The 22,784-nt window shown below is 39.0% G+C and overlaps 1 protein-coding gene and 1 non-coding gene across 2 annotated transcripts in view; both read right to left on the bottom strand.

Annotated features, from left to right (window-relative positions):
• Positions 1 to 22,784, bottom strand: part of FBXO11 (F-box protein 11) — a 100,708-nt gene that overhangs the window by 30,347 nt on the left and 47,577 nt on the right. Inside the window, exons 2-4 of the mRNA XM_003262359.3 lie at positions 2,436 to 2,563; positions 2,213 to 2,294; positions 1,656 to 1,800 (exon numbers count right to left, since the gene is read on the bottom strand). Of these exons, the coding sequence (XP_003262407.1) occupies positions 1,656 to 1,800; positions 2,213 to 2,294; positions 2,436 to 2,563 (355 nt within the window). The remainder of the gene's footprint in view (positions 1 to 1,655; positions 1,801 to 2,212; positions 2,295 to 2,435; positions 2,564 to 22,784) is intronic.
• On the bottom strand, positions 14,765 to 14,866 carry LOC115838432. The gene has a single exon (XR_004033459.1). It is a non-coding gene; the product is annotated as a U6 spliceosomal RNA (small nuclear RNA).

Here is a 22,784-nt window from a genome sequence, read left to right on the forward strand (position 1 = left end):
GAGCAATGCTGTTTTGTTCTGCTGCTCTTCATTCTCATTTCTCCTTTGTAATTTTTCTCTTAAATGTAAGGTGTGGGCCAGGCACAGCGGCTCATGCCTGTAATCCCAGCACTTTGGGAGGCTGAGGCAGGAGGATCACCTGAGGTCAGGAGTTCAAGACCAGCCTAGCCAACATGGTGAAACCCTGTCTCTACTAAAAATACAAAAAATAGCTGGGCATGGTGGCAGGCGCCTGTAATCCCAGCTACTCAGGAGGCTGAGGCAGGAGAACTGCTTGAACCCAGGAGGCAGAGGTTGCAGTGAGTCAAGATTGTGCCACTGCACTCCAGCCTGGGCAACAAGAACGAAACTCTGTCAAAAACAACAACAAAAACATACATATATATATAGTGCACATTTTGTGCATAATAAAAGTAATACACATAACCGTTGTAAAACAAGTGTAAAGAACTATAGTTTCAATATATTAACTATTAACAGTCTGCCATATTTGCTTCCACTCATTTTATCTACAGATCATTTATTATAGTTGTGATTATATAGCAAATTCAATTTTGTACTCTGTTCTTTTCTTTAAAAAACAGGGTCTCCGTCTGTTTTCCAGGCTGGAGTACAGTGGCACGATCACGGCTCTCTGCAGCCTTGACTTCCTGGGCTCAAATGATCCTCCTGCCTCAGCCTCTGGAGTAGCTGGGACCACAGGCAGGAGCCACCACACCTGGCCTCTTTTCACTTATAACAGCATTTTTTTCATGTTATTAAAAACTTGGGCTGGGTGCGGTGGCTCATGCCTGTAATCTCAGCACTTTGGGCGACCGAGGTAGAAGGATCACTTGACCCCAGGAGTTCAAGATCAGACTGAGTAACAGTGAGACCCTTTGTCTCCAAAAAAAAAAAAAAAAAAAAAAAAAAAATAGCTGGGCATGGTGACACATGCCTGTGGTCCCAGCTACTCAGGAGGCTGAGGCGGGAGAATGGCTTGAGCCCAGAGGGTTGAGGCTGCAGTGAGCTGTGATGGCGACACTGCACTCCAGCCTGGGTGACAGAGCAAGACCCTGTCTCTCAAAAAACAAATGAAAATCTCTGTAAAAATTACTATTAGTGGTTATATCACAACTCTCCAAGTACACATTACACAGTTTACGTGGTTCATTCCCTTATTTCTGGATATTTAGATTATTTACAATTTTTCTCATTTTAACTAGGCTGTTATGAAAAATTTGTACATAAGGCAAAAAAACTTTTCAGAAGTAGAATTACTGGGTCAAAGAGCATGAATTATTTAAAGATTCATGAATGCAACTGTTTTCCAAAAGTGATGTATAAAACCTACATTCTAATCTATCAGATTTAAAATTCATTAGCTATTTTAAATTACACTGTTATATTTCTAAAAAGCTATTAAAAGAAAAACATTTCCCATAATCACTCAGTTGCTATTAACTGATAAATAGCAGAGAAAATACTTCATTTACCGATTTATAAATACCACCTGGACTGACAGCCCCCATTTGTAACTTGGAATTGATAAGCATTTTAATTTTGTTTCAACTAATTGTAACTACCAACTCACCGCTCCGACTTTCCTACCATGTTTAGCATTTTGGGCAACAAATAATATATCTCAAGTTAATAAGGAATAGGTTTTTACTTACCACAAAATTGGATCATTAGCAAGTTCACTGAAGCGTTTACATACACAAGCTGCTCTACAAAGATCCTGTTCCAGCAAGTAAGAGAAGATTTTTAGAACCACTTCATCTGGCAGTTTCTCCTGAAGATACTGTTCAGCAGGTGCTGCTATAAAGAGATTAACATATAAACTATCATTCGAGCAATAACTTTCTCATTATTTAAAGAACACAGTTTTCATTTTATCTAATGAATAGCTTTTTTTTTGGATAATGGTCATTTTATAAGCACGTGGGTTTCATGGGTAACACATATTTATCTCTACCCTGAACTAACAAAAGTACTCCTTCGTTTAGGTATTATGTGCCATCTCAGAAATGGTTAAAATAAATACATAAAAAGCATTTTTATACAACAATAAAAGTCAGAGGGAGAGGTCAGGGTTCTAAAGTTTATTCTGTAATAATCACTTTCTGAATCCCAAAGGTAATACTCGAATACATTTAATTTTCATTTTTTGGTATCAGGCAAAATTTAAAAAAATTATTTTACCCATTTCTTACTTTCCCACAGGAAATACCTGATAGATCTTGTGATTTTCCAGACACTCTTGCACGTTTTGCACGATGACCAAAGTTTTCTGTAGTTGAAGTTGAGGCGCCCTTCAAAAACAAAACAGAAACTAGTAAAGCAAATATTCTTATCATCCATAATCATTACTTCTAAAAAAGGATGACATTCCCGTTTTCGTTTCTTGAAAATTCTTTCATTACAAAAAGACAAGCAATTACATTTAAAGTTACCTCCATACTGTTCTTTGTGGGACACGCTGTTCTTTTCGGCAAAAGAGTTTTTCTACGAAGTTGGTATGGACTATTTTGTGCACCAGGACCTGATTCTTCTGCAACCATATCTGCAGGCACATCATCATCTGTTATAAACAAAAGCAATGAGAAAAATTACACCGTTTTAAAAAAAAGTTCTATGGATACAGAAAACTTTCTTAAAACTTCAAATTCGGGAGGGAGCAGATACAAGTTTTACGTGAAATTCCAACCAACTCAATAGCCTTATGAAAGAAATGTTAGATTTCTATAAAATGTGGAAGATTTTTTTTTTTTTTTTTTTTTTTGAGATGGAGTCTCGCTTTGCTGCCCAGGCTGGAGTGCAGTGGCGCGATCTCGGCTCACTGCAAGCTCCGCCTCCTGAGTTCACACCTTTCTCCTGCCTCAGCCTCCTGAGTAGCTGGGACTACAGGCGCCCGCCACCATGCCCGGCTAATTTTTTGTATTTTTAGTAGAGATGGGGTTTCGTTGTGGTAGCCAGGATGGTCTCGATCTCCTGACCTCATGATCCACTCACCTCAGTCTCCCAAAGTGCTGGTATTACAGGCGTGAGCCACCGCGCCCGGCCATGGAAGACTTTTTTTTAAAAAAAGGTGAGGAGGATGTCCACTTGCTGAGAGGAGTGGGAAGGGAACTGGTACTACATGGTTAGAGACCATATATGGTGAAGGCAGCTTAGCAAGGAGTGTGTCTATGGAGAAGAACAGCTCAATATAGGGCATGAGACACCAGGTAGGGTAAAAAGGGTGTCAGAGGGTGGTCTGGTGTATGAACATCTTTTTTTTTTTTTTTTTGGAGATAGAGGGTCTCATTGTGTCACCCAGGCTGGAGTGCAGTGGCCCGATCACAGCTCACTGCAGCCTCAACCTCTTGGGCTCAAGCAATCCTCCTGCCTCAGCAACCCGAGCAGCCGGGGCTACAGGCATGCGCCACCACCCAACTAATTAAAAAACAATTTTTTTTTTGGTAGAGATGGGGTCTCACTATATTGCCAAGGCTGGTCTCAGACTCCTGGGTTCTAGCAATCCTCCCACCTTGGCCTCCAAAGTGCTTTCAACAGGTCATGGCTACAGTGAGCTATGATCACACATCTGCACTCCAGCCTGGGTGACAGAGCAAGACCCTGTCTAAAAATCAGTCAGTCAATCCATCCATCTATGAGTTTATAATAATACTTTAAACATTAAAAAAAAAAAGATTATTTGAAAGACGCTAGTGGAAACCAACCCACCATGTTGAAAACTGGTAAATAACGCAGTGGCTCAAGCCTGTAATCCCGCACTTTGGGAGGCCAAGGCGGGCGGATCACGAGGTCAGGAGATCAAGACCATCCTGGCTAACACAGTGAAACCCCATCTCTACTAAAAATACAAAAAATTAGCCTGGTGTGGTAGCAGGCGCCCGTAGTCCCAGCTACTCAGGAGGCTGAGGCAGGAGAATGGCGTGAACCCGGGAGGCAGAGCTTGCAGTGAGCTGAGATTGTGCCACTGCACTCCAGTCTGGGCGACAGAGCAAGACTCCGTCTCAAAAAAAAACCCAAAAACCAAAAAACAAAACTGGTAAATAACAAGATATAAGCAAACACTTATTCTTCCTCTCTTATATAAACTGAATCACCAGGTAGCTAAGTATTACATGAGGGGAAGCTTCTCTATAGAAACATTCCAGTAATGAAGAGATAATAAAATTAGAGAATCACCATTTTGTTAGCTCTAATGAGTTAACAGATTTAACCAATGAGTATCAATAGTTTGTAAAATCACAAAAACAACCAGTAGTGTATATATCTCCTATACCACTACCTATGAAGTCTGGCTAAAAACATCAAACCTGAATCTGATCAAACCTTTAAGAAACTCTACAGGTCAAACTACCAGTTTCTTAACAAATAAACTGGACAAAAACAGTGGGAGAAAAATAAAGAAAACTTTATAAAACACATTAAGAATATAAACTTTGGTATTCAAATTATTATTATTATTATTATTATTAGAGATGGAGTCTCATTCTGTCGCCAGGCTGGAGTGCAGTGGTGTGATCTCCGCTCACTGCAACCTCCACCTCCTGGGTTCAAGTGATTCCCCTGCTCAGCCTCCTGAGTAGCTGGGACTACAGGCACACACCACCATGCCTGGCTAACTTTTTGTATTTTAGTAGAGACGGGGTTTCACCATGTTGGCCAGGATGGTCTCTAACTCCTGACCTCGTGATCCGCCCACCTCGGCCTCCCAAAGTGCTGGGATTACAGGCGTAAGCCACTGTGCCCGGCCAAATTATTTTTTAAAAAGCTAGAAAATGATTATAATACAAATGCTTTTAGTGGGAAGGAGGAGAATATAATTTTTTTTTTTTTTTTGAGACAGAGTCTCGCCCTGTCGCCCAGGCTGGAGTGCACTTGCGCGATCTCGGCTCACTGCAACCTCCACCTCCTGGGTTCAAGCGATTCTCCTGCCTCAGCCTCCCGAGTAGCTGGGACTACAGGTGCGCGCCACTATGGCCAGCTAATTTTTGTATTTTTGATAGAGACGGGGTTTCACAATGTTGGCCAGGATGGTCTTGATCTCTTTGACCTCGTGATCCGCCCACCTCGGCCTCCCAAAGTGCTGGGATTATAAGCGTGAGCCACCGGCGCCTGGCAGCAGGAGAATATAATTAGAATGGGAAACATAAAAGGCTTAGTAGTGGCTGGCAAAGTTCTATTTCTTGACTTGTTGGTATTACAAAGATAATAACTTAATAATAACTCAACAAGCTCTGTATTTGTGTTTTATGTAGGTTTCTCTACCTAGCTATATTTCATAATAACAAAGGTATAAAAAGGGGAGAGAGTTTGTAAAAGTGTAATATTTAAAAGTGGAGATTTCCAGTCAGCTAACCTTGGGTGTAAATTAACATTTTTAAGCCTATATTTTCTCATCTATTAAAGATAATAGTATGTTATAATTGAAAGCTGCTAAAAACTTAAATATATGTAAAACACACAGTATGCCTGGGCTCATATGCAGAGTTCAAGAAGTATTTCAATTACTACTATTTCATTTAAATATTATTTGATTAACATCACTTTCAAATGAAACTTGGAAAAACAGGTAAATTTTTCGTTTTTCTTTTTTCTTTTTTTTTTTTTTTTTTTAAAAGATACAGGGTCTCACTTTGTCACCCAGGCCGGAATACAGTGGCACAATCATGGCTTGCTGCAGCCTGAATCTCCTGGGCTCAAGCAGCCCTCCCATCTTGGCCTCTCAAATAGCTGGAACTACAGATGTGAACCACACCTGGCTAATTAAAACAATTTTTTTTGCAGACACAAGGTCTCACCATGTTGTGCAGGCTAGTCTCAAAACTCCCGAGCTCAAGTGATCCTCCTGCCATGGCCTCCCAAAGTGATGAGATTATTACGGCTGTGAGTCAATGTGCCCAGCTTGTAAATTTTCCATGTAGTGCAGGAATCACCAAAAGTAGCCAGTATGATACGCCTAGGCATTTGTGGAACTCTCTCCCTTTGAGGTCTAATATGTGTAATTCTATAAATGTTTGTATATTAATAATATGACTAGTAAATGTCCTATGTGTGCTTGAAAGGAACATCAATACTAATTTTTAGAGTACGGTTTACACATGTCTAAAAGATCTAGCTTGTTAATTGTGTTGTTCAAATAGTCTCTATGCTTTCATTTTTTCACTTTTGTTGAGGGTGGTGGTGGTTTATTCATTGGCTTCTGAAGGAAATGTGCTGAAATCTCTCACTGTATTTGTAGTTATTCTTTTTTTTTTTTTGCCTGCAAATTTTTGCTTTATGTGCTTTGAGACAATATTATTTGGACACACAGATTCAAGATAACTATTCCTTCCTGGTGAATTATTCTATTCTTCATTATGTAATGGCTTTCTTCATCATCTTCATTATGTAATGGCTTTCTTCATCACTAACAATGCTTTCTGCCTTAAAAATCTATTTTTGGTCTATGAGCTTTCTGTTTTGGTTTGTGTCAGTCTAGTATTTTTTAAATCCTTTATTTTCAATTTCTTACTTTTATGGATTACATTTTAGATTTGCTGCTGCTTCTTTTTTTTTTTTTTTTTTTGAGATGAGTCTTGCTCTGTTGCCCAGGTTGGAGTGCAATGGCGTGATCTCGGCTCACTGCAACCTCCGCCTCTTGGGTTCAAGCTATTCTCCCGCCTCAGCCTTCCAAGTAGCTGGGATTACAGGCATGCGCCACCACACCTGGCTAATTTTTGTATTTTTAATAGAGACGGGGTTTCACTATGTTGGCCAGGATGGTCTCGAACTCCTGACCTCAGGTGATCCGCCTGCCTCAGCCTCCCAAAGTGCTGGGATTACAGACATGAACCACTGTGCCTGGCCTAGATTTGCTTATTCTTAACCATTTATTGCTAGACTTTTCCTTTTCAGCCAAGGCAAGAGTATCTGTCTAATCTGAAATTTAAGCCATTTACTGCCAATTTCCATGAGTATATTTTTAATTTCTAAAAGTTATTTTTTTCCAAGTTTTACTGTTTCTTTTTCACACTGATCTATTACCTCATCGCTTCATTTCCTTCTTTTATCTCTTCAATCATTTCACTCACATTTTATATTCTCTCTTAGATTGTTCTGTCATTGAATTTGTTCTTGAGTGAGCATTTGACTAGTGGGCACTTTTTCTAATCTCTATGCATAATTAGGGAAGTTGTTTCAGGCTCTAGGCCACATGCCTGGGTCTTTGTTCCAGATATATTTTGAAAAGGCCCAAGGCCATATATCCTATCCCCATGTGTGCAATAAAATTCAACCCCAGACCCCTTAGAACATATGCAGGACCAAAAGCCCCCTGTGTTATATACAGCAACACTAGCTCCCGCTTACTGTTCTAATTTTCTCTGATTTCTGATACCTATGAATTTTCCTCCTCTTCTTTCCTTCCTTAAAAGTTTAGTTATACGTTTATAGTTTTGTTCTTAATGCATATTTCTTCGGTTTGTTTTGTTTTTGAGACAGGGTCTCACTCTGTCACCCGGCTGGAGTGCAGCGGTGGGATCTCGACTCACTGCAACCTCCGTTTCCCTGGCTCAAGCAATTCTCCCACCTCAGTTTACAGGTGTGCACGCCACCATGCCTGGCTAATTTTTGTAGAGACATGGTTTTGCCATGTTGCCCAGGATGGGTCTCAAACTCCTGAGCTCAAGTGATCCGCCCACCTTGGCCTCCCAAAATGCTGGGATTACAGGCATGAGCCACTGTGCCCAGCCCTTACTGCATATTTCATTTTGATATGTTTGTCGTATGCATGCATGTGGGTTAATGTCTCTATCAGCTTGTTTGCCATTGCCTTCAGTAGTCAGTCCAATTCTACAACACTCAAAAGTACATTCTCAAACTTTTCATCCTATACAACTCCCTCTTCCCTCCCTCACCTTCACCTTTTTAAAATCTGTAGACCTTATTACTACAGACACCCACCCACCCCACCCTGGAATCCTTTCCTTCTCACCATCGACTAGCAAATAGTAAAGATTGAAAAGTAAGGAATTCAAAGGTCGTAACAGGAAAGAGAAGGTGCTGATTAATTCATTTGCATCCTAAAATGTACAGCAAATAAATTCAAGAAGCTACATGATTTAAGTCATGAATACCACAGAAATCTCAACTTCCCACTTGTAAACACTAAAGTGCTCATGAGTTATAAAATTAGTTTTGAACTCTGCGCTGAAGAATATGTGCTAATTTCTACATAGTTCTCATATTAAATTACTACTGACTGTTCTGAGAATCAAGTACAGTGCCAGAAGTTACTTAAAAAGGGATCATTCTGGGAAGATAGGTTGGCTACTACTGTGATAAGCTGCAAAAAAGCTTAAAAGAAATCTCTAGTCATTTGGGTTCGCTTCATCTTTTGAACTCCTGTAGTCCTGAATATATACCATATATCCCTTACTATACCTTAGCTGCCTTATGTTGTATTTACTTTTTTTATTATATGCCATATTTCCCTAACAAAATTATAAGCTCTGAGGGCAAGGTAGGGTAAAAAGGGTGCCCTCTTTTATATTCTTCAGTGTTTAACTTGGTGCCCAATCAGTACTCAATAAATATTGATTCCCATCAATGGAGAACCCTTTAATTTTACTCAATTCAGGGAGTTCTTCGTAGAAGCCATCACTAGTGGCTATGTTGACCTTATGTCCTACTTTACAGGAAAAAAAAAAAAGCCAAATAAGAACTGCCTTAACTTCCTTCCAACATCCAAATCCACAAATGCATTTACATGTAGATCCATTATTTTTTGTTCCCTCCTGCAATTATGGAGAAGTATTCCCCACGACAGACTTAGCATACGTGAAACAAAAAATACTTGTTACATTAAATAAAAATGAGTAAAGCCAATGATCCATGATAGATGAGCAAACTGGCTCCAACCCAAGAAACACGAAATCATGGATTAGTTATGGTTTTGTGCCAACAAGTCTAAAAGCAAGAACTTAAAATAATTTTGGCCAGGCATGGTGGCCCATGCCTGTAAATCCCAGCACTTTGGGAGGCCCAGGCGGGCAGATCATCTGAGGTCGGGGAGGTCTAGACCAGCCTGGCCAACATGGAGAAACTCCGTCTCTACTAAAAATACAAAATTAGCCAGGTTTGGTGGTGCATGCCTGTAATCCCAGCTACTCAGGGGGCTGAGGCAGGAGAATCGCTTGAACCTGGAAGGAGGAGGCTGCAGTGAGCAGAGATCATGCCATTGCACTCCAGTGTGGGCAACAAAAGTGAAACTGTCTACAAAAAAAAAAAAAAATTTTTTTTAATTTTATAGTTTTCATTTTTATATCTAATAGAATATTAATGCCAATGATTAATGTCAAGTTGTAATCAAAGACTTAAAAATAACCCTCTACCAAAAATGTTCAATTTTAACCATAATTTACAGAAAAATTTTTTAGTTAGAAAAAATGTTCTAGACCAGAAATGTCCACCAGAAATAGAATGCAATCCACATATGTAATTTAGCTGCATTAAAAAATAAAAGTGAAATTTTAATATACTTAACATATTAAATCTGAACTATATCATTTCAACATGTAAATATAAAATTATTAGAGATAATTTACTTTTTTTTCATACTAAATCTTTGAAAATAGTACGTATGTGTAATACAGCATGCCTCTATTCAGACTAGGCATATTTCAAGTGCTCAAAAGCCACATGCAGCTAGTGGCTACCCTTAATTGGACAATGCAGACACATACGGTCACTTATCACTTAAAAACAAGAACACATTCTGAGAAGGCTGGTCGTGGTGGCTCACACCTGTAATCCCTGCACTTTAGGAGGCCAAGGAGGCGGTTCACCTGAGGCCAGGAGTTCAAGACCAGCCTAGCCAACGTGGTGAAACCCTATCTCTACTAAAAATAAAAGAAATCAGCCAGGTGTGGTGGCGCCTGTAATCCCAGCTACTCAGGAGGCTGAGCCAGGAGAATTGCTTGAACCTGAAAGGTGTAGACTGCAGTGAGCTGACATTGTGCAACTGCACTCCAGCCTGAGTGACAGAGCGAGACTCTGTCTCAAAAAAAAAAAAAAAAAAAGAAAAAGAAATTAAACACTTAGGCTATAATGGTATAAGCCTACTGTTCCTAGGCTATAAGCCTGTACAGCATGTTACTGTACTGTACTGAACACTGTAGACAATTGTAACACAATAGTAAATAACTGCCTATCTAAAGAAAGTAAAAAGGTACAGTAAAAATACAGTATCGTGGCTGGGTGTGGTGGCTCATGCCTGTAATCCCAGCACTTTGGGAGGCCAAGACGGGAGGATCATTTGAGGTCTGGAGTTTGGGACCAGCCTGGTCAACATGGTGAAACCCTGTCTCTACTAAAAATACAAAAATTAGCAAGGCGTGGTGGCACACGCCTGTAGTCCCACCTACTGAGGAGGCTGAGGCAGGAGAACCGCTTGAACCCAGGAGGTTGCAGTAAGCCAAGATCACACCCACTGCACTCCAGCCTGGGTGACAGAGCGAGACTCTGTCTCAAACGAACAAATAAAATATAGTATCATAATCTTTTGGGACCACCATCATATACAGTCTGTTGTTGATGAAAACATTGTTATGTGGTGCATGACTGTGTTAGACAGACTGTGTGTGTATATAAAAACACACACATATGGCCAGGCACAGTGGCTCATGCCTGTAATCCTAGCACTTTGGGAGGCTGAGGCAGGTGGATCATCAGGTCAGGAGATTGGGACCATCCTGGCTAACACGGTGAAACCCCATCTCTACTAAAAATACAAAAAATTAGCTGGGCGTGGTGACGGGTGCTTGCAGTCCCAGCTACTTGGGAGGCTGAGGCAGGAGAATGGTGTGAATCCAGGAGGTGGAGCTTGCAGTGAGCTGAGATCGCACCACTGCACTCCAGCCCAGGCAACAGAGCGAGACTCCATCTCAAAAAAAAAACAAAAAACAAAAAACAACCAAACACACACACACACACACACACACACACACACACACACACACACACACACACACACACATCTTTCAATAAACCTTTAACAGTTCTCTTAAAGCAGAGATCCCCAACCCCCAGGGCCAGTTAGGAACTGGGCCACCCAGGAGGTGAGTGGTAGGTGACCAAGCAATACTGCCTGAGCTCTGCCTCCTGTTAGATCAGACACAGCATTAGATTCTCATAGGAGTGTGAACCCTATTGTGAACTGCACATGCGAGGGATCTAGGTTGTGCACTTCCTATGAGAATCTAATTATGTGGTGCATGTCTGATGATCTGAGGTGAAGAGTTTCATCCTGAAACCACCCACCCCTCTGAGTCTGTGGAAAAACTGTCTTCCACAAAACCAGTCGTTGGTGCCAAAAAAGGTTGGGGACCACTGTCTTAAAGCATAAAAAGTTAATATGCAATTTAAAAGTATGCTATTTGCACACACATATACATCAAAATTTATTTTATAATTTCTAGATTTTACTACAAATCCTATGCTATAAATACACTACAATCTTCACTATTAATAGGAACCACAGAAATAAGTAAAGGCTTCTGGAAAATAAACATGTTTCTTTAATTAAAAAATAATCTTTGACATCTTTGATAATAAATGTAGCACTGAAAATTTATTTTAGGATTCAAATAAGATTCCTAACTGTCTTGACTCTATTCTGAGGCTAGCAGAATACCTTGCTTTTTATATACCCTTTACCTTGAAAGTTTGCAAAAAACTATACTATTGATTGGCTGGGGTTTAAAGTCTACACATTTTAGGTTATAAAGTTAAGAGTAGTTTATGGAATTTAATTGACAGAAGTTTTTTTCCCCACAAATATACAAATTCCAATTTACTTACCCATAGTCACAGATCAGATTGGAAACTTAGGCAAATCTGTGCTACTAACAACTTTGTGTTTAGAAACAGCTCCCAGTCTCATGGCGTAAAGGAACCACACTTGACAACTGTTTCTAACACAGTTGGAAACTACCACAGCTTTTCTCTAACTGCTAAAAAAATTCACAAATGGAAATCAAGACAAAATTTAAATACTTATAAAGTTAAATGGTTTACTTAAAATTTAAATATTTTATAGTAGAGAGCCCAAAAGTAAAGTTATAATTAAAAAACCTTTTTAAAAGCTTGACTTGCTGTAAAGCAAGTGTTTCTGATTTTATAGTTACATTTTAAAATTATTTATTTAGGATACTGTTACACAATACTTCCATTAATGTATTTCAGTTACTAACACACATACACTCTTACATTGAATTTTTGCCACTACAGGATCATTATACTTAAAATGACTAAAAAAAATGTGCATTTTCGTTACTTGGCAACAACCTTCAAAAGCCAAATCTTGCCATGTACTGTGCTAGGTATTGGTGAAACAGGTCAATCAAACAGAATATTGTATTTGCTCTTCAAGAGCCTAAGAGACAGACACTAAACAGGCAGTAATAATGCAGTGTGTCACATGCTGATAAGGATAAGCAAAAAGTATTGAGGGAATATTTAACAACATCTAATCCAATATTAGATGATGTGGGTATTGGTATAAGGTTTTCTAGTCCAAGCTGAGAAATGGATGACAACTGAGAGTTAGTCATGTAGAAGGAATAGTGTGTGTGAAGACCTGAAGGTGCTCATCTCCAGCACAGGTATCAAGGAACTGCCAGCTGCTCCGTATGTATGGCTATACTACGTAGCAGAGACCAAATTATAAAGGCTGTTACAAACACTTAAAATAATTTAGACTTTACCTTAAAAACAAAATATGGTCCCTGAAGGGTATTAAAAAGAACAGTAATGTGTTCTGATTTTGGTTTTAGGAAGATCACCCAAACAATGCAAAACAACTAGAAATGAATAGCACTGGTGGGAGGAGACCAGTAAGGGTGCCACAGCACAATACAACTCAGAGAGGAAGATGGCTACAGTAATAAATATGGAAGAAATGGATATATAAGATACAAGATAAAGCTCATAAAACTTTATGAGTGGGTATGGTGGGCTGGGGGTGGAGAGGTTGGAACCAAATTAATACTGACTTGGGCAATTCAATGGATGGTGGTGCCATGTACTAAGGCCGTGACTTTGGAGGTTGAGGGTGGGGAAAAAAGATGAGTTAAGGGTTTGGATTTTGAGTTTTGAGGTACCTGTGAGACCTTCAAGTGGAAATGCCCAACACAAAACTAAATATGTAGATCTCAAGCATTAATGAGTCATTTGGGTTGGAAATAAATAAGAGAATTTTGTCACTCAGAAAATACACTACACTAGGAATGGGGAGTCAGAAAGCATAGACTAGCTATCATAGCTATCATAATATACATATGGTACAATACTGTTTCATGTTAGACATGCCATTCAATTTTTGCGAGGTAGCCATATGATGTAAAGTGGACTGTTATCTGTTGATGTCCACAGTATTGTCTATAACAATACTGTATATAGAAAATGTCCACAGATTCATGAATTTGAAATGAATTTAAAAAATAAGTAAAAAATGTCTGTGGGCCCAGAATTGACAAAAGTTCGTAACTTTAGTTTGATTAAAAAGAAAATCTCCAACTGACACCTGCTAATTCAAGGATTAAAGTCTCTTGAGAATAGCTTAACTTTATTTTAATTCTTTCCTGTTTCGTATCACGTTCTGTTCTCCCAAGACATTTTCTCTCATTGCTTTTGGGAAAAGGAGTGTAAAATAGTCTCTCCCCAGAATGGAACATGTGAAAACGTTTTCTTCCATTCTCATATTTGTTCCCCTAGTTTTTCACGTTCAATATTTCCTATGAGTCAAAATTCATAAAATACATACAATAATTTTCCATTTTAACAAGCAAGAAAAAAATTTTTAAAGTTAGTAACTTCCAAAGATTTAAAATACTTAAGTTCAATCCAAGTTCAACTGGACAATGTAATTCAAAAGTAGTGTTACGTCCAAGTAGAAACTGATATGGCCAGTTATGAAATATATCATTAATTCAAGACCAGAATGACCATAGCCCCAAATTAACAATTAAGTCAAATCTAGCTTTAGCCTAACCTTGGATTCACAGACGTTATCAACTAATTGCTATTAATTTTTTCTTTTCTTTTCTTTTTTTTTTTTTTTTTTGAAAAACAGTCTCACTCTGTTGCCCAGGCTGGAGTGCAGTGGTGTGATCTCGGCTCATCACAACCTCCGCCTGCCAGGTTCAAGCAATTCTCCTGCCTCAGCCTCCCAAGTAGCTGGGACTACTAATTTTGTATTTTTACCATGCCTGGCTAATTTTTGTATTTTTAGTAGAGATGGGGTTTCACTATGCTGGCCAGGCTGGTCTCGAATTCCTGACCTCATGCTCCGCCCGCCTCAGCCTCCCAAAGTGCTGGGATTACAGGTGTGAGCCACCGTGCCCAGCCTATTAATTTTCATCTTTTTGCTAGTCATTGTGAATATAAAGGTCCATCAGTGAGGGAACTGTTCTAGTAGGGGAGTGAGATATGTAAACAAATAAAGCAATATAGTAAGTGCCATAAAAAGGACACACGCAGGTGTTATAAAAGTATAAAATAGGACACACAAATCATCATATGCACACAGCTTAAAAGAAAACAATTTAGCCTGTCCCTAATGTATTTTCACATAAAATTTAGAAATTTCTAGAAATGTCTTTAGTTTACGGGCAAGGAGTTTAAGAGCAAGAGTGTGAAGTATGAAAAGCAAAATGAAAATATGGCTATATTCTTATAAGCATTAAATGCTTAACCTTTCCTTTGTGAATTCACACAAGAAAAAACTTTTTTTAATATAGAATGCTTTACAAATTTGCATGTCAATCTTGGGCAGGGGCCATGCTAATATTCTCTGTATCAAGCAACCTTTTTTTTTTTTTTTTGAGACTGAGTCTTGCTCTGTTGCCCAGGTTGGAGTGCAATGGCACTGTCTTGGCTCACTGCGACCTCCGCCTCCTTCAAGCGATCCTCCTGCCTCAGCCTCCTGAATAGCTGGGATTACAGGCACCCGCCACCACACCTGGCTAATTTTTGTATTTTTAGTAGAGACAGGGTTTTGCCATGTTGGCCAGGCTGGTCTCGAACTCCTGACCTCAGGTGATCCACCTGCCTCGGCCTCCCAAAGTGCTGGGATTACAGGTGTGAGCCCCCACGTCCGGCCAGCAACCATTTTATTGAAAGAAGAAAAATGGACCTCACCAGAGAGAGAAAAGGATGGGGAAGGGGCTCAGCATCATCAGTTCTTTCCCAGTCCCATTCTTTGACTATAATTTGTGGTACTGCAACATGATTTCTAGTAATGTTTTTCACAAATCAAGAAATCACCCGACAAGAAAGGTATTAATTTGTTCTACTGACAGGCAGTTCAGGCCATTAAGGTTAAGTGAAATGCTTAAGGTTAGAAAGCCAATAAATGGCAGCAAAATAATTTTTAAGTCAATGGACTCTAGATATAATGTTTTTATTTTTACTTTTCACTACGAAGTAATTTGGGTGTCTTTTAAAACTTTATTGTATCAATACAAATGATGATGGATTATAATAATGATAGTAATTCAAATAAATAGTGCCATTACTGCTAACAGTGTACCTAACACTTACTGAAAACCTACATGTACAGGCACTAATGTTTCAAGTGTTTTATACGTGTATCAACTCACTGAATCCTTGCATCAACTTCATAAGGGACATATTATTATTCCTATGTTATAGATGAGGAAACCAGGCAAAGAGAGGTTAGGCAACTCACGCTAGGTCACACAGTATTAAGCAGCAGAGGCAGATCAGATGGTTAAGCTCCAGAGCCCCCTACTCTTAATCTCTGCTTTACAATTAATTTTGCTAAATAATACTGGATACATTTATTAGGAGTATATTAGCCTATAAAAGAATACCATGGAACGGGACATAAACCTTTTGGAAATGTTTAATTTGAAGAATTTTTTTTTTTTTTTGAGATGGAGTCTTGCTCTGTCACCCAGGCTACAGTGCAGTGGCACGATCTTGGCTGACTGCAACCTCCGCTTCCTGAGTTCAAGCCATTCTCCTGCCTCAGCCTCCCCAGTAGCTGGGATTACAGGCATGCAGCACCAAGCCCAGCTAATCTTTGTATTTTCAGTACAGACGGGGCTTCACCACGTTGGCCAGGCTGGTCTTGAACTTCTGACCTCGTGATCCACCTGCCTCGGCCTCCCAAAGTGCTGGGATTACAGGCATGAGCCACCGTGCCTGGCCCAGGAATTAAAAAATAAATAAAATAATACTTTTCCATGTCATATTTTATTCAAATATAGAAAAATACCACAATATTACATCAGATCCTGTATTTTATTAATAGGTAGCTCCTCAGATGTTTTAGTATTGTAAATAGTAGTATATGGAGACAGTATAGCACAATGACTAAGAATACAGGCTCAAAAAAAACTGGCTCTTGGTTACATTCCTGGCTTAGTAGCCACCCTGTTATCTTGCATAAGTACCTTAGCCTCTTTAACTTAAGCTCCTCAACTGATTTTCAGTTCATCTATAAAATGGAGATAATCATGGTGCCTACCTTATAAAATTATTGTGAAGATTAAGTAAGATTGATAATACTTAACAGTACCTGGCAGAGATGACCTCTCAACGTTAGCTATCATCATAATTGAGATGTGATACTGAAAGTTACCAAGGTCCACTCAAAATATATTTCAAATTCCACCTGGAGGCTTAAAAAAAATTATCCAATTTCATCTTCTAAAAACTCTATGAGGTAGAAATAATGATTTCTATTACAAAATATTACTCATGACAGGTATTTAGAATGGTTCTAGAAGCTTAGAAGATAATGTTAAATCCACAAATGCCAAGTGCTGACCACAGATAAAAATGAATACTGTTCCCTTTAAAGTATCAGTAGTCATTTGCAGAGGCTATAAAACTATTCCAACAATCCTGCCAGTTTCAAAGTATGTATCACATTAATTCTTTCTGAATTATAAAAGTATGTTCACTTAGAAAATATGAATATAGAAAAACACACAAAAGAGAAAACAGTTACTTAACGTCTCAGTTTAAGAATATTTTTTCTTTTCCTTTTTTTTTTTTTTTTTTTTTTTGAGACGGAGTCTCGCTCTGTCGCCCAGGCTGGAGCGCAGTGGTGTGATCTTGGCTCACTACAACCTCCGTCTCCCGTGTTCAAGTGATTCTCCTGCCTCAGCCTCCCGAGTAGCTGGGACTACAGGTGCGTGCCACCGCGCCCGGCTAATTTTTGTGTATTTTTAGTAGAGATGGGGTTTCACTGTGTTAGCCAGGATGGTCTCCATCTCCTGACCTTGTGATCCGCCCGCCTCGGCCTCCCAAAGTGCTGGGATTACAGGCGTGAGCCACCAAAGAATATGCTCAAAGAAGGTTCTTTGAGCAATGTTTTAAACAAATTATATAATTTGAGACACTACATACTGCTTGGTATCTTTCTTTTTCATTGTTACTACATCATGAGTATGAAATAAGTTCATGATGCATGTCATAAAATTTTTTCTGAAACACAGTTTTCAATGGCTACAGGATATCAGTGTCCCATAATTTATTTAATCAGTCCCTTGTTATTGAAGTTTACTTAACTAGTCCCCTGTTATTAAGGTTTTCTGCCTTGGCCATAGTTGTGAACTCTTTTCAATCATGACAAATTTACCCTTTAGAATAAATATGATTTTTGACATTAACTCACTCAGAATCAAATGACTTATCAAGCCAAGACATATAATAGTTGACATTAAAGTACTTATTATAAAGCAGTTTGAGCATCAACATACATTTTCTCATTTGTTATAACCACCCTATGAGATTGATACTATTATTCCCATTTTACAAATGTGGATGATGAAGTTTAGGAGAGATTAACTTTCTGGAAGTCAAACAGTAAGTGGCAGGGCTGACATTTGATTCAGAAACCCAGTCTTAATTTCGGTTCTGTCTGGCTTCCCTAATAATGGTAATAACAAAATCAACAACACAACCAGTAACACCAGCCAACAACAATGATAATGAGCAGTTAACATTTATTAACACACCAGGCACTGTAATAATTAATTTATTCCTATAAAGGAAAACCTAGTTGTTATTAGTCCAACTTGCCAATTCTGTCCCCAGGACTTTTTTTTTTTTTTTTTTTGAGACAGAGTCTCGCTCTGTCGCCCAGGCTGGAGTGCAGTGGCGCACTCTTGGCTCACTGCAAGCTCCGCCTCCCGGGTTCACGCCATTCTCCTGCCTCAGCCTCCGAGTAGCTGGAACTACAGGCGACCGCCACCACGCCCGGCTAATTTTTTGTATTTTTAGTAGAGACGGGGTTTCACTGTGGTCTCGATCTCCTGACCTCGTGATCCGCCCGCCTCGGCCTCCCAAAGTGCTGGGATTACAAGCGTGAGCCACGGCGCCCGGCCGACTTTTTTTTTTTTTTAAACCTACCTATCTATACCTTTATTCACTGTGGTCCTACTGCTTAGAACACCCCTCTCTTTTCTCTCTACTTAGTGTTTACTGTTCAGTCAAATCTCATGTTCTCTATAAAGTTTTCCACAACTTTCCCATCTTAGACTTATTTGTAATTACAACTTGTAAAAAGTCAAGTCAAATATAGAGTATAAGAAAGAAAACTATGAATACTGGGGGTAAAGTGAATAAAATAAAAATAAATAAATAAATAATAGAAAACTGTACCTAACTGTATGACTGGACAAGTCAATTAACCTCTCTAGAATTCAATTCTTTGCCTGCAAAATGAGAAGGACAAAGTAGATCAGCAGTTCTCAAAGCATAAATTAATTAGAATTATGTGGAAGTTTGGTTAAAACAGATTGCTGGGCTCCACCTCCGTAATTACTGATTTAGAAAATTAGGGAGGAATGAGAATTTGCAAAGCTAACACATTCCCAGGGATGCTGATGGTGGTGGACCACTGTGGTGGACCAGGATCACGCTTTGAGAACCATGGGAGTCAAAGAAAAGTCTTTGAATGCCAAGGTAAAAGAAGTGATCTTTGTTCTGTTTTTTTTTGTTGTTTTTTTTTTTTAGTGGAAAAATTTCAATCACTGTTGTAACATTCATCAAAACTTTTATTAAGAGATGGCTTTGGCAGCAATGTGCATATAAGAAACTAAGGCACAATAAAAAAGACTCCTTCAATATCAGCAATAAATTAGAAAAAGGCCTGGATTAGGGTGGTGGTAGTAAGAATAGGAACAAAATAAAAACCGAAAAACATTACAGCTCAGTCACTCACCCCTGCTAATGTTTTTGCCATTATCCACAGCAAAGTTGTGTGTGTGTATATATATATATATATATATACACACACACACACACACACACACACACACACAGACACACACACACTCCTAATAGCTATAAAACGGAACATGAAATCAGGAATCACTTTCTAGAATTGTGAGATCACTATATCATTTTTAGGGATTTAGTGTTCAAGTTACTTTCTTAGTACATTTCAATTTCCAATGTTTAAAAATAAAAATTTGGGGGAAAATGAAAGACCGGGTAGACTCATTTTTTTTTATTTTTGTTTTTGAGACAGGGTCTCACTTTGTCGCCCAGGATAGACTGCAGTGGTGTGATCACAGCTCACTGCAGCCTCGACTCCTGGAGCTCAAGTGATCCTCCCACACCTCAGCCTCCTTAAGTAGCTGGGACCAAAGGCGCACGTTTGTTTTTTGTAGAGATGGGGTCTCACCATGTTCCCAGGCTTGTAGGTAGACTCGTTTTATCTCCAAGACTATTTAATGTAATTAGTAAGAAAATAAAAATATATAAACCCCTACAACAAAGAAAACAGGATGGACACCATCAGTGTACATAAGAAATTTCAACAGATTTCTGGAACACACAAAAATAAACGAACGTGGCCAGGTGCAGTGGCTCACGCTTGTAATCCCAGCACTTTGGGAGGCCAGAGTGGGCTGATCATCTGATGTCAGGAGTTCGAGACCAGCCTGACCCAACATGGTGAAAACCCATCTTTACTAAAAATACAAAATCAGCTGGGTGTGGTGGTGCATGCCTATAATCCCAGCTACTTGGGAGGCTGAGGCAGGAGAACTGCTTGAACCCGGGAGGGCGGAGGTTGCAGTGAGCCGAGATCGCGCCATTGCACTCCTGCCTGGGCAACAAGAGTGAAACTCCATCTCAAAAAAAAAAAAAAAAGGAATGTTGCCTGGTGAAGCAAAGCAGAAAAAGCTATATTGCCTGGTAAAATATAGATGAGCCTACAACAGAAGACAGAGATATCAAGTTCCTTCAAAACCTGAGCAAAAGCCAGGCATGGGAGTGAACACTTGTAGTTCCAGCTACTCAGGAGGCTGAGGCAGGAGGATCACTTGAGCCTAAGAGTTCGAGGCTGCAGTATGCTATCATTGCATTATGCGCTCCAAGCCTAGGCAACCAAGTGGACTCCCGTCTCCAAAGACAAAAAACAAACAAAAACCTCAGAGAAGCTTTCAACTCGGAAAATGCAAGTACAACAAAGGACACAGTGATATGTGGATCTCAAAACAAGCCAAATCTCCTCATCAAACCACCAAACAAGCATAAAGGTAGATTAAATAAATTGCCAGACACACAGAGACTTATAAAGTTAATCTTCTCCACAATCTTTCTTAAGAAATTACCTGAAGACATATTTCAGCAAAACTAAGGAGGAAACACCAAAAGAGGAAGACACGGTATGCAGCAATTAATGAACTATCTTAGGAAAGCAACAAAGAGAAGGAATCCCATGATAAAGGGTATAAAATAGGTCCAAAGAAACCAGTATACATTGGAAGAGGGCTCTGGGAATGAAATGTCCTTGAAAAAAAGTTATAGATTAGATACTAGGGAACTTGGAAAAACTTGAGGACATAAAAGGCCGTAAGTGGTATGTAAAAAAGAATCCATCAAAACAGCTAGAAATAATCTTTTGAGTGGCCTACGGACAGTAGTATCAGTTAGTGGAGAATGAAACATAATTTTAGCACATACTCAGCACTACAGAGGTAAAATGTCCATATTCATAAGGTGAACATTTACTTTTTAACTTCAACAATCAACCTACATATAAATCAATGAAGAAAACTTCACTAACAATAGGATAATTATGTTATCAACTGTGATAATGAAAATGTAGAACTGAAACAGCACAATGTCAAAGGCAAGAACCATGAATGTCATAATACAAAGGAGGGAGTCTAGATATTATCCAAGTTGAAGAAACATAAAATTAAGCTTTAAGTATATGATTTAAAGCTATACTGGGATGAGTTGGATGGTAAGAATGTTGTATGTAGACCATTACAGCAGAAATCAATAGACAATGTTTAAATGTGATAGTGGGATAAACTCTGAGCAGCCAATATAGATATTACACTATTTATGCACAGAAACTCATCTACTTTACTCAAAGTTCACCACTCAGGATCTTTACTTTGCACACAATTCTTTTAATTAGGGCACCAGATTCCCAAGCCTGCATACCTAACAGTGCATGTGGATTTATTAGAGATTACAAAATCAGTATATAAATTGCCCCATAAACAAACAAGATGCTATTTGTTTGGAGAGAAAAGATATGCACAGCCATGAATGAGCAAAAAGGTTATTATTTTTTTTTAAATCAGCAGAGACAGGGTTTTGTTTTGTTGCCCAGGCTGGTCTCAAACTCTTGGCTTCAAGTGATCATCCTGCCTCAGCCTCCCAAAGTGTTGGGATCATAGTCGTGAGCCACCATACCTGGCCAGTAATTTTATGGTCTCATACAGACATATATATAACTATACTATATATACAACCAGATAATGTGAGACAAGACTACAAATATAAAATAAGATGCTGTATCTGCAGTACAACTGATCTACATAGAAGCTTAGAAAATCAATAAAAATAATCATGGGGGGTAGATTTCATAGCAGGGATAGGGTTGTGGTTTAGGGGTAATATAAAGACAGACCATGAAAGATGAAAAACTACATGTTCAGAGAGAAGGGACATTAACAAATGAGCAAAGCTAACTCAGGAGCTTTGTCACAAGAAGCCATAGTAAACTAGAGAAGGAAGTCTTCAGGAACTCAGTCATTGAATGAATATACAAAACTGGCAGACGCAGGACTACAGAAATATTTTTTAGGCAAGCCTGTTTCTTACCACCAAAATTACAAGATAGCCTTTGCAGCTGGAAATACAAGAATCATAAGGGAGATGCAGCAGACTTTTAAAAATCGCCATTATTTTGTGCTTTATATGGGCAAATATATATATATATATACACACACACACACACACACACATATATTTCAAATCTTTACCAAAGTAGATGAAATATCGCATTAAAGAACAGCAGATGGCGCCAAAATATCTTTTTTAAAAAATCATTGCCTTGGGTCACTATAAAAGAGCGTAAACTAGAAAAAAAAATACAAATTATCCAAGTTTTCTTTTTTTTTTTTTTTTTGAGGCAGAGTCTTACTCTGTCACTCAGGCTGGAGTGCAGTGGCGCGATCTCAGTTCACTGCAACCTCCGCCTCCCAAGTTCAAGCAATTATCCCTGCCTCCCCCTCTCAAGTAGCTGGGATTACAGGCATCTGCCACCATGCCTGGCTAATTTTCGTATTTTTAGTATTGACAGGGTTTCGCCATGTTGGCCAGGCTGGTCTTGAGCTCCTGACCTCAGGTGGTCCACCCACCTCGGCCTCCCAAAGTGCTGGGATTACAGGCATGAGCCACTGTGCTCGGCCCAATTATCCAAGTTTTCATGTAGTAAATCTACAGACTGATGTCAGTAACAA

Source organism: Nomascus leucogenys, chromosome 14 (assembly GCF_006542625.1).
Source record: "Nomascus leucogenys isolate Asia chromosome 14, Asia_NLE_v1, whole genome shotgun sequence".
Classification (NCBI taxonomy): Eukaryota; Metazoa; Chordata; class Mammalia; order Primates; family Hylobatidae; genus Nomascus; species Nomascus leucogenys.